The sequence below is a fragment of the Teleopsis dalmanni genome, chromosome X (assembly GCF_002237135.1).
Source record: "Teleopsis dalmanni isolate 2A chromosome X, ASM223713v2, whole genome shotgun sequence".
Classification (NCBI taxonomy): domain Eukaryota; kingdom Metazoa; phylum Arthropoda; class Insecta; order Diptera; family Diopsidae; genus Teleopsis; species Teleopsis dalmanni.
Genome location: NC_051848.1, coordinates 27,761,358 through 27,774,357, shown reverse-complemented (window position 1 = coordinate 27,774,357; position 13,000 = coordinate 27,761,358). Strand labels below are relative to the sequence as shown.

At 30.5% G+C, this 13,000-nt stretch overlaps 1 protein-coding gene across 1 annotated transcript; it reads left to right on the top strand.

Annotated features, from left to right (window-relative positions):
• Positions 1-1,978: 1,978 nt before the first annotated feature.
• LOC119662590 lies at positions 1,979-12,880 on the top strand. The gene is made up of 4 exons (XM_038072240.1): positions 1,979-2,009; positions 5,289-5,654; positions 11,876-11,962; positions 12,027-12,880. Exons 2-4 carry the CDS (start codon positions 5,588-5,590, stop codon positions 12,725-12,727), a joined length of 855 nt encoding a protein of 284 aa, XP_037928168.1. The 5' UTR covers positions 1,979-2,009; positions 5,289-5,587; the 3' UTR covers positions 12,728-12,880.
• The last annotated feature ends 120 nt before the right edge of the window (positions 12,881-13,000 follow it).

Sequence of the window (13,000 nt, the reverse complement as noted above, 5' to 3'; positions counted from 1 at the left end):
AATACAAATTAACAAGAATAAAATATAAAACACAATGATCGTTCAACAAATGCTAATGTTCTGAACATGGAAATTAATGTCAGAAATATGTAGACCTTATAGTTGATATGTAAAGAAAATATTTACTAACATCTTATATAACAACCTCAACCTAAAGAGATGGCGACAAAATTAAAAGCACAAAGCTATGTCACTAGATAGACCATTTTAATACAATAAGTATGATGTTCCTTAATTAGGTTTTCGTAAATCAGATCCGTTTTAGAAAAAGAATTGTTTTCTTTTTTCGTAAAATAAATGATTTTTATTTCATTTAGTTTCACAATTTTTATTTTTTTTAAGACTATATAGATTATAATAAATTTCTGAGAAAACATATATTACTGTATACTTGTAAAAAATTGTTTTGCACATAGACTTTATGTCTATGTCTATATAATTATATAATATAATGTCTATATAATTAAATATGAACGTAGGTTAAAACATGAATTTTTCTAATACAGTATGGAGTAATTTATATTTTAATTTAGGCTATCATTTTTCGGATTACTATGGCCAAATAAAATTTCAAATAAATGTATAAATTTAAAAAAAAATCTCTAACATTATTCACACAAGGCACTAAATCAGATATTAAATATGTTTTGTTTTTAAGTGGACTTAATTTCTGTTTACTATACTTTTCACACAAATAATAATGTTGCTAACCAATAATCAACTTAATATAATTAAATTTTCAGTCATTTATTATTAATGGATAGCTTATTTTATCTCAATATCTTGGTTAATTCATTTTATTATAAATACCATATACCAAAGAGAACTCCTATAGTTGAGAAGACAACATCATTATTGTTGTAAATTTGTAGCTTTCGTACATTATTTTTGCATTTGCATGAGATAATGAGCTTGTGCTGTTGTACTAAATCTCACAAATTACTCGAGAATATAAAAGCACAAAAGAGTATGAAGAGAATAAATCAGGCAATTACTACAATTACAACGTGAGCAAAGCAAAAATATGTGAGGAACTGAAGTCCTCTTATTTTCATAAATTTTAAAAGAAAATCTGTTAAAGGAATTGTTTTATAGTTTCATTTTTTAAGTCAAGCGAACTGATCGTCATGGTTAGAAAGCTTTCTACTGTCCATCAATGGAATTCGAAATATTTCGCTCGTTACTCAATTGACAGCGACTGATGACAAAACATTAAAAAATGCTTTAAATAAATGCTTCCGATATAGGAATTATGTGACGTACATATATCATCTGCCATAAATGGAGGGAAACAGTTTTTTTGTCATAAAGTATGAGTGGACTAAACGATAACAAATTTTTATGGCATAATAAAACATTTTTTTAAGTGCAAAATCACATTAAATTAATCGTCATTTTTCCCTATAAAAATTAAGGCAATGCATATTTAATTTACACAAGAGAGAGAGGCAAACCAAATGTAGAGCAATAGGTGCCATACCAGCTGAATGTCAAGCTTTAAGCCTAAAGCAATACATATTGCAAAAACAAAAGCCTTACGTACCTTAAACACCGAACTAAGCTAAAATTTAGCTTTACAGTCAAAACCAACGGAGAATGAGAGAGAGAGAGAGAGAGCTTTGCATTCAATTATGTTTTTGCATCAACGTTAAGCCAAAGACCACCATAAACTGTAAACTGTGCATGCGCAACGTCATTACGTGATACTCTGACGTTTGTTATTGCTTTTGCTTTTAATATAGTTGTTGCTTTTATATTATTAAATATAGGATTTATATGCACACACACTGATACACTGATACACTGAAACATACAACATACAATATAAAAAAACCAAAATAAAAACAAAATTGAATCATAAAAACGAAGGCGTTTGGGTTTAATGCTGTTAATGCTTTTGTTGTTGCTATTGTTTTTGTTGTAATATTTTGGCTCAAAAATACATTTCTTGCATTCCTACTTCAGTTAACAAAAAGAGGCGAAACGAACAGGTTGTCGGTGCAATACAGGTGCGCGCACTACTGAAAGTAATCAATAATAATAAAAACAAATAAGTCTACTAATTACTAACATTTTGTTTATTAATTAAACAAATACAATATTTTATTGACATTTTAAACATTCGAACATTCCAACATTGTACGGCAAAAGTAAAAACGTTCGTTTTTTTCACTTTGCCGCTTGTTTACATATTTACTTCAATGTGTATTTTTTTTTTTTTATTTTCGTTTTTTTTCTGTGATTGACAATAAATTTTGGCAAAAACAGTGAGTGGCATTTCTATGCAAATGTAAGAATTCGAAATATGTAAAAAGTAAAAATATAAAACGAATTTATTTTTTTAATAAATAAAAATTAAAAATGTGGTGTTAAAATTTTAGCAAAAGCCATGCCCAAAAAAATAAACAAAATTTGCCAATAAAAATTCCAAAAGAAAGAAAAAACGTCAACTTCATACGAAAAAGTGCTATAAACGTTGTGCACTGGACACGCAAAAGAGCTTGAACGATGCGGTGCGGCATGGCGCAAGCAGCGCAGCGCACCGCAACGCAGCATTACAATAAAAACCAAGCCAAAATCAAACCAAACTTAACTTAACGCAAGAAAACAAAACCGAACGTAAAAATCACAACAACAACAACAACGGCAACAGCAACAACAACAACAACAACAAAAATATTAAAATGAAATTATTATTCAGTCACAAAAGTGAGAGTGATTTCAAAATGTTGTAACTTAAAGTTTTTACTTAATTCAACAAACAGTTTATTTGTTTGTATTTGTTTAATATTTATATGCGTAGATTACTGTGTGTGTGTGTGTGCTTATGCGAATGAGTGTGTAATTCGTTTTTTCCATTTTATATTTACTGTTTTTATTAAATAAACCAACAACAGTTATTCGATGCAGAAGAGCAAGAGTGTGATTGCGTGATTCATTTAACTGAAATTGTGCGTCTAGTTCAAGAGCAGCGCAGTTGACGTAATTGTCAACGTCAAGTTGTTTGTATGGTTAGAAGAGACCTCAAGCTAAAACCGCAACTGACCAGCCTCACTTCAAAATGTTAGCGCCACTTTTTATTGTTTTGCTTACAATATTGTTTCCCGTAGGCATATGTATGAGGGTGTGTGTGTGTGTGTGTGTGTGTTATGTGTGAAGAGTTAAATGAGATAAAAACTTACAAATTTCTCCATTAAAGTTAAGCCGGGCGATATGTTGTAAGAGAGAGAGTTTCCTAAAAATTGGCATAGCATTTTTATGCACTACTGCCTATAATAATAATAATTGCACTGCCTACTAAAAAGCTTGCGACTCACTTAGACCAGGAACTAACTGACCTAACTTCTACCCGAGATGTGCATTTAATTCCAACAATGGATTTAGGTCACCTAAAAGTGTTTCATATAGTCAAATATAAGTGTTTTATATATTACGTAAAAATCTGTTTAAATAAGATTGGGAAAACTTTTGCAAATACTAGAATTTGCGACTTGAGATCTTGTATATATAAAACATCTGATTGTCAGCTACATACATAAAAAATATCCCAACATAATTAGATCGATTCTATTTTCTATATATTATATATATATACCAGTTCTTACATATATGTCTATATCACCAGGAGCACAGCCAGATGTGATATGAAGGGATAGACCAATGTTTGCTTACATGGAGTATGTAGAACGCACCTATTGGGTTAGCCAGTTGTGGATTAAAATGACAGAGCAACGTTTACTAACATCTTATGGAAGGGTGATTTAATGCTTTTGGAAGCAAGTCGATAAAAGACTTATAACAATATAAGCACATACTTTCCTAACAGTAATATTTACGCCATTAGTTCCTAACTACAATTGCAAAATAAAAAATAACTTCTATAAAACAGCAGAGGTCTGTCATTTTAAGTCGTATTTTCGTTAGATAGACTAGAAAACTAGATAAACTGTTAGGCAAAGGTTTCAACGAAAATAGTTGGGAAAGACAATCAATTAAAGTGAAGAACTGTTAGAAGTTCCTAAATATTTTATACACATTCTCTGAATAATGAAATATGATAATTCTACTATTATTCTTGAGTTACTTATTCACTTACTTAAAGCAGCATAACACTCCTCTTTTGCGCACAATCTTTAGTCTAACACATCAAGTGCGGTTAGTGCTGTCATCCAAGCGAATATTTATCAATTCACAAAGGTGGGATCTTATCTCCTTTGTCGACCAGATTAACAACTTTCCCAGTGTTCTCTCAATTCAAAAAAAATCTATTTCAAATGAGTACTTTCCAGGATTTCTTTCATTGATTCAATAAAAACCTATTTTATATGTGTACTTTCCACGTTTTCTTTCATTGATTCATAACAATCTATTTCAAATGAGTTCTTTCCAGGATTTCTTTCATTGACTCAATAAAAATTTATTTCAAATTAGTAAATGTAGTGCGATAAAATTTGACAATTTAGTTGGGCTAGGTTGTATTATACGTCTATGTACCAAGTTCTGCTTACAATTATGGTCATACCAAATATTGTTTTCTATGTAAATTGAAAATTTGACACTAAAAGTAAGAAAGCAATTCGAGTAAAATTGTGTCAAGTTGATGAGGGTTTCAGGACCTCAATACGTTAGTCAAAACAGCATTGTTAACTATTAAATATCAAAATTTGGGTCTTTTTGGAGCAAATATGTATATTTTTGTATGGATATGTAAGTATGTCCACACAAAAAATACTATCATTTAAGTTTTAGTTTCATTTAAGTGATAATATAAAATTGATAATTGAGATTTGACTGTCGACATGACATATGTCGTGGTTATGTGAGCATATCTACATTAAAAACATTGTTGTTAAGATTTAAACACAACTAAAAATAAGGAAAGAGTTGTAATAGCATAAAATTGACTACTGAGATTTGTTCGACGAGACGACATACCTTCATAGTCATGACCAGAACAAAAGTAAATCTGGCATAACCATTCTCTATAACATCTGTCTGCATAACATCGTTCTTATAAGAAATCATGTTTATATATTCAATGCTATATTGCCGTCATTATCTAACGATCTTTGCAAAGTATCCAAACTATAATCTTATGATAATGATATTATATTAATAAAATAGCGTATTATTTGATTTGATTACTTGGTCAATATTGTAACACTACATAATGTGCATAGAATATATAATGTAATAAATATTTAAAAATTTTTAACTTGCTCAATAGTCCATTCAAAAGTTGCGTGTTAAAACTAAAGCAATGCAAAATTTTTTTTTTTAAATTTTAGGCTAATATTTCGTTAGTCTAATTGATTGGTATTATTTTGTGGATACAAGATCTTTAAGCATTTTTGCATATATGTGAAGGTGCTGCAAGTTGTGAGTTGCGACATCAATAATACAATATATAGAAAAAAAAAAAAGAAAGAGATAGATAGAAATAAGTGCAAACTACAATCACTTGACAACTTTTTAAAAGACCACACCTATTCCGATTTTTTTTTTCTAAACGGCTTTAAATTGCTATAAATGCCGCAAACCAACTACAACAACAACAACAACACCAGAACTAAGGACAACAACAAAAATGCTGATTTGCAGAAAAAATTTGGTCACTTTTAAAATTTTGTTGCTGCTACTGCTAAGCATTTGTGGTGAGTATCTCTAAAACTGTGCAAAAAAAAAAAAAATAATAATAATGTTATAGTTCATGTAATATTTATCACACAATAGATACTTCCTACTATTTCAGTGAATTCATTTAATTTTTTTTTTTTTGGTGTATGATTAAGCAAATTTAATTTAAAAAAAATTGTATTTCTTTTTATCTATATTATCACATACGCCATATTTTATTAAACACAGTCGAAAAGTCTGAAGTAATTGTGGTTATAGTGCAGCGTTACACAAATGACAGCTAACTATAATCCCACCTCATTCTTACTCTTTAATTATCAAAGTACAATTTTTTTATTGAGAATGGGCTCTTTATTATATTTATTAAATTTTTAATAAAGAGGTTTCGAACAGTACTGAATTGCAACAACAAACATTTTTACTCACTTTCAAATAATTTTATATTTGGCTGATCGTACAGCTGTTTCGAATGTTGCCAAATACCAAGTGATTTTGGAATTATTTCTTATATTTATTTATTTGTGAATAATTTTTAGAGACTGTAAATACCAAGTGTTGGACTCATGCCCTGCCAAATTTGAGGCACAGAGTCAGCGTTCATTAGTCAACTGTCTGGAGTTTTGTGAAAATTCATTATTAAACTCACTTGCTGTGTTATATTACAAGGAAATCATAAACTAGCTGTAGAATAATTGAATTAATTAATTATAGTAATTTTTAATTGTTAAATTTCCATAAAATGCAATGCCACTCTGAAGTTGTAAAAAGTTTGGGAACCGCTTCTTGGTGTACTTTTTGCGCTTACGTCTAATATTTTTATTGTTAATATTTTTTGTTTTTTGTTTTTTGTTTTTGATCTTTGTTTGGTTCAAAGTCTCATGTGCGCTCAAGATGTGTTGTTAGCTCAGATCGGTAGTAGCCGGCTTTGTGTCAAGGTCGTCTTGGCATACATTTTTATTATGCTTTCTGTCCATCTCAGACAAACCAAAGATTAGACTTTTGCGCTGGTCTTGACTTCCCTCGTATGTCTTATGTTTTTACAATTTTTTTTTATTGTTTGTTTTGTCGCTTGATATAATTTTTTAATATGCAAAACTGGCAATGTAAATAATTTAATTATAATAAACAGAAGCGATGGAAAGAGATAAACGACTATTATTGTGTTAAAGCAATTGCTTAATTCATTTATAGGCATGCCAAGGCAACTGAACTTTGTATATTAGTATTTTGTTTTATATATAATTCCTATCCAAATCATTCTTTACTTAATTGAATTGAGTATTGTTATAACTGCCTGTCACGTATATTGTGGTGACCTTAAAGTATATGGTAAGGTCCGTAATCCATTCTAAGCAATCAGTATTTCTTGTCTAAACAATAGCTTAGATTTTATATAACATAATCAAATAAGTGCTATATAATTTTGAAAGTCAGAATCGCCATTTTATTCTCTAACTCCTACCGAGATTGAGATTTATTTCCAAATATATTTGATACAATATATTAATGGAAATTTACAGCAATGTTGTTAAAACTAATTACAAAAATAATGATTGCATATCTCCAACAACCAGCAGAACAAGGGTTAGTATGGTTGAATCGGTTATACTATACATAAGTCCTATGCTGGTATTCCGCATGTAGGATTGACTAGGGATCGGAAATGGTGCAAGTAACTATGTTAGATGACTAACTCCTAAAAACGTGGAGTAGGATAATCATATAATAGCAAAATCCTTTAACGAGCTGTGATTGATAACACGCACGATGGAGAACTGTTAAAAGAATGTTATTGTTCATAGAAATACATTTAACATATGTGATGAATATGGTTCATAGAAATATTGATTGTTATATTTTTATATTCCTAAAGGAAGTAATCCTTCTTTACTACCGAATATGTAATGCGTGCTTTTACTCCTTATTATTATTATTAAAAGAGTAGACGTGAAAATTGCCCAACAGCCGGTACTGCGACCAGAAGAGACCTATTGTACCAGTCTAATAATAATACTCCTTATTACTCAACAATTATTTTGTAACAAGAATAAATTAGAAATCTTTTGCAGAATCTTCTCATACACCTACTCTCTTATCTTAGAGTAATTAAGATGTTCAATCAAGAACATTCTCAATTATCTAATAACAATTCTATGGTTTCCTATGGTTATTATCTCATTGAAAATTAGTGTTTATTAAAACACTTAAAATACCATGACGAAATGTATATAAACCAAACAATAGACTAAACAAATCAGTAGCTTACAACCACTCAATTTTTATAATATCTTTATATACAGAATCCTTATGCTTCTTTCAAAGAAGTATGGAAATATCACTAATAATTCTTGTCAAGATCTTTTAATTTTTGCTATGATGCACAAAGCACGATTCATCTTGTTCAATTAAGGCAATTATAAGATATTTTTTTATTACTAACTTAAACTGTATAATAATCGGTGATACTAAAAACTTGAACCAATCATTTGGCGAAGTGAAAGTAAAAGAGGCTCCACTTAAACTCCACTTAGGAACATAGAATCAAAAGAAGTTGTTAGTATTTTTATTAGCACCCAAACGGAACTGCCACTCAAGTAAATATCTTAAGCATACCTAGCCGTTTGTATTTTTCTCTGTATGATTAGGTTTCATATAAATTTTAATACTGTTTTGGATTAGTTATGTCTGAGTTTATATGGAGATATACGAACTAACATGAGCTAGATCTCCGCTTTGACTGATTAGTACACAATGGACTAATAGCTTTTGTTTAACACTACTATAACAGCAGAATTATAAATGAATAGTACTCTAGAACAGAGTTTCTTAACCCTAAACGTACTGCGGAAAAAGCATACAATATGTTTTATAAGGATAAAATATCTATCCAACTAATATCTACTAATAGCACAAATCGACTGTTAACAAACCCTACATTAAAAAACGATCAACTTATATTTTTAATAACTTTTTTCGGGGATTGTACATCATGTCCTTATTTTCTTCTTATAGTTGGTAATTTTTTACCAATAAAGATTTGATAATGTAAATAAAATAATTTCTACTAACGACAAACTTATATAAGGCTTAAGACAGCATTATGAACCACAATTTTCAAGTATTATAGATCCAAAATTTTTGATTTCCAAAAAGTAGTACATACTTATCCAAATTTTTTTGCAGCAGATACGGGCTTTGAGCTAACTGGTACTTGTTAAATCTGTTTGCTTAATAATCAAGTACTGGACACGATTATATAGTTCAGATCAGATTACTTGATTATTTCGGGACAAGTAATATACAAATATTTCATATTTTATAGCTTATTTCTGTTTTAGTTTAAACTTTTACGATCATTTCCGATAATTTTTTCAGGTAGATGGGCACTAATCATATTATATGTTCTTAATACGGGAACTTATGTGCAATGCATTACTTTATAAACGAAGTATTAAATTGTTAAAGGAGTTTCAATCTCTGTAGTTTGATTTTTTAATTATGCGTTCATAATCAATTTTTCTAGGGGTTAGTGCCTTCTTCCTTTTTTAAGAAAGAATATTATTCTACAAGTAACTTAATCTTACGATTATAAAATCTCCTTAGGACTTTCGGTGTCATCGTAGAATTAATTCAGCTCAATTTTTTGCTATATGACATTTAGAAATAGTATTTACTAACGTGTTTTTTTCTAAAAATAAGTTACGCATCCTGTATATTATAACATCCTCTTGGTCCATAATATTTGTGTATAGGCAGTTCAAATATATTTCCAGCATAAGTCGAGGTCGTTGTCTTTCGAGAGAAAATATCGATTACTTATTAGTCAAAGGTTTAATTGATATTAACCAGTCAAAGCCCTCTTATGATTATACAAATAAAAATGATAATTACTATAGTTAAAAAAACTGCAGACTTTTTAATACAAAAAAAAAAAACACTTGACGTATGTTTAAAAAATTATAAGGAAACTCACAATTTTCCTTGATTTTTTTTAAAATTTTTTTTTTAAAGAGTCGTCAAAGTCATTCACAAATCCAAATACATCGCCACTAAAACTTTCTAAGTAAACAGAGTAAAATCAATTAAATAAATAGAAGTGAAAAAAGGTATGAAATAATAATAAAACATAGCTTAGTACACAATATATTATTTGTTTCGGTTTTCATACTTAAACTGAAGTGAAAGAAATAAGCGAGGCTTTAATTGCTAAGTCAGAGCTGAACAAATCCAACGCGACACGCTTTGGCCATAAAAACATGCCAATTTTTTACAAATGCGAAACTCAGAAATACATGTTTCATTCGCCGACGTCTCTTGACCATATACGACCGTACGTCAGTAATAATAATCACAACAACAACAACAAAGACAACAACAACAACAAACACAACAACACCACAACAACAACATAATAAACAAATGAACAATATACAAGTCAAGATGTTAAGGTAAAGTCAAAATAATCGTTAGTATAATCAAGTTGGCCCTTTCCCGACCCTGTCGTATTGCCTCCACAATCACAAATAAAATGTTTACTTAAAAGTGCTTTAATGTAGCAATTAAGTGTCGAACGAACTCAACCGGACAGGTGGATACAGGTTGACAAACGAAAGAAGGAGACTATTAAAAAATTAAGAAAAAGATGTCAAAATGATCAGAGCCTACACATTCATGTTGTATATTGTGAAGTAAAGTGAAGATGAAATGATTGCTTTTCTCACTTTTTAGAGACCTGTAAAAATGGAGAAATTAAATTTATTTCTTCACGAACTGTGGGAAAATTATTTCCTTTAACAGTTACTCATAATATACTTACAAAGTTTTACCGGGCGCTTAAAATGATTAATGACTACCGCAAAAAATTTTATTCAGATATATGAAGACATTAAAGTTTTATGCACAAGAGTTATGCTCTTCACATAAAATATGGGGAAGATATTTTTAGATATGTTAGACTGTAAAAAAACCAAATATTTCATAATAGCAAAAGCTGTTCAATAAACCATAAGCTTCTCGCTTTCTCGGTTGTTCAGTTTTTTATACTTCTGTATTCATTATTATCGATGTTGTTCTTTTAAACGATCTTACTCTCAGTTCTTCAAGGAATTGAAGTCATTTTCCGAATTTCAAAGAATTGATTTACTTTGTCCTGACCTAAAAACAAGTACGTAAAAGGTTGATGAGTTACTGCTCAATAAGTTGGGATGTGAAAAGTAATATAAGGTTTAGAACGAGTAAGAAAAACGGTTCAGATAGATATATTGAACTTAACCATAGTAGTATTACTTCAGAGCAGAAAGATGGTTCAGATAGATACGTTGAACTTAACCATAGTAGTATTTCTTCAGAGTTCCAACTGAACCAGGTGGCGCCATAAATTAATAGGGTTCAAATCTGTGAATGCACATGTATGCACATGGAGAAGAAAATAGATGGACGACGTCATGTGACGTAGACGTTTGCAGTTAGGGCAGATATTAGATATGGACGTATTTATGCGTGATAACCAACTATATGACACGCGGCTTTGTTTTAATGAGGAGGGAGAGCTCTATTCATTGTGGCCTAATTCCGATGTCCATCTGTATGGAAAAAAAGGAGAATTTGTTGGCTCTGAGGCTTGACAGAGAGAATAAACAATATGCGATAACAGCCGGTTGCAGTAAAAAGATTTTTTCAGTGAATCTAGTAGAGTTGTGGAGTCAATACTGATGCCGCATAGGTCGAAATATTTTGCCATATTGTTTTGTAGAGGTTCTGTGGAATTTTTTCCACATGCAAATACCCTCAGCACGTTGTTATAACTTTTCAACTGATCATAGATAGTAGCAATTTGTGTGGAACAAGTAAGTATACTGTTATACTGTTTTGTTGAATTTGAAAGGGGTGAAGTCAGGGAAAACTATTTAATCGAGCAAATAGAGAGGATTTGAAGGAGGTAAAGTCAATGACAACTCTTTAGTCCAGCAAATAAAGAGGGTGGGTTAGAGGATATGCGGAAAATTATATTCTATTTTGTAGTCTATTTTATTTTGTAGAATATTTTATTACTAATAATTTCCGTTTTTGTTTATAGTTCAACTATATCTTATGAGTCCGGCTTTTTCTCAAAGTGCTAGACATCCATTTTTTTATTTAATAAAGTGTTTTTTTTTAATTTCATATTTTTTATTAATCTTAATTAACTTTGTCCATTGCATAAATAAAAACTAATCATGCTCGTTTAATGTCGTTTCAGCTAAACTTTCAGAATCTCTTATTGTGCCACAAGAACTACCATCAATACTATCACTAGTCTATTCAAACATACCTCCAATCAAGAAAGGTAGGTAGTGTTGTCTAGGAATAACATTTCAATCTCTTCAAATTTCTTACTTTTCGGTTCCTAGGCACCGATTCACGTCTTGGATTTGGTTTTCGTCTGGGTGAGCATGCAGATTTTCAAATACTAGTCGAATTAGGACCACAAAAAGAAACACGTCCCATCGGTGAAAAAGATGGAAGTGAATCATCTTTTAATAAACGTCATGTAAGCAAAAGCGATCAGAGAAATGCTTTGCGCCAATACTACAGACAACAGCAACGGCAACAGGAATTGACATCGACAGAACGCAGTGCTGCCAATTGGTTAGAAAATTGGTCAAAAGATATGAATGCTAATAGCAAAAAGTCAACAAAAGAAAAACGCCAACAAATCATATCAGCTAAACAACAGTTCCCGAAGGTTGCTGGCCTGCCAGCAGTGCCAGTTGTACCAGAAAACTCACTAAAGCAATTGCAGATGTTATACAAAATGGCAGGAACAACAGCTACAATGACAATGACAGTTGAAACAACAACAACGCAAGCAACGACAACACAACAAACTAGCACAACTCCTGTGCCTTTTAGAGGAGGTCCTCTAAATTTAGGAGGTCCAGCAGGCTTCACATTATCACCATTATTACCCATTAAATCGCAAAACCCATTAAGACATATACCAACTCTTTTAGATCCAAGAACCAACACTTTAAAAGAATCTCAGCAAGAGAAGTCTAAAGAACAAATTACCAAGGAACTCATGGATGTCTCGCTTGAAGCTGAGGAGTGATGTGCAGACGGTTTTGTTCCAATAATAGTTGTTGTAAAATAGTTAAGGCGAATTGTGTTCTGAGTGTTGCATTTTTGAGGTTGCATTAGTTACTCGTAATTGAAGTGCTGCACAAAACTCTGGTGGTGATATATTTTATTTTTTTTTTTTGTAATGTACACTGAAAAAAACTATTTAAGTTATGTTATTTTTATATTAGTGAAAAATATAGACAAAACTTAATAAATCTGTAAATAATTAAAAATTATCTGGTTTTCTCTTACTGACCTTTGT

What these genes read in the sequence shown, in the direction of transcription:
- LOC119662590 (XM_038072240.1), top strand. Translation starts at nt 5,588, where the DNA reads ATGCTGATTTGCAGAAAAAATTTGGTCACTTTTAAAATTTTGTTGCTG. An exon ending in GCTACTGCTAAGCATTTGTG is followed by an intron (nt 5,655 to 11,875) that starts GTGAGTATCTCT and finishes ATGTCGTTTCAG; the next exon opens with CTAAACTTTCAGAATCTCTT. An exon ending in CATACCTCCAATCAAGAAAG is followed by an intron (nt 11,963 to 12,026) that starts GTAGGTAGTGTT and finishes TTCGGTTCCTAG; the next exon opens with GCACCGATTCACGTCTTGGA.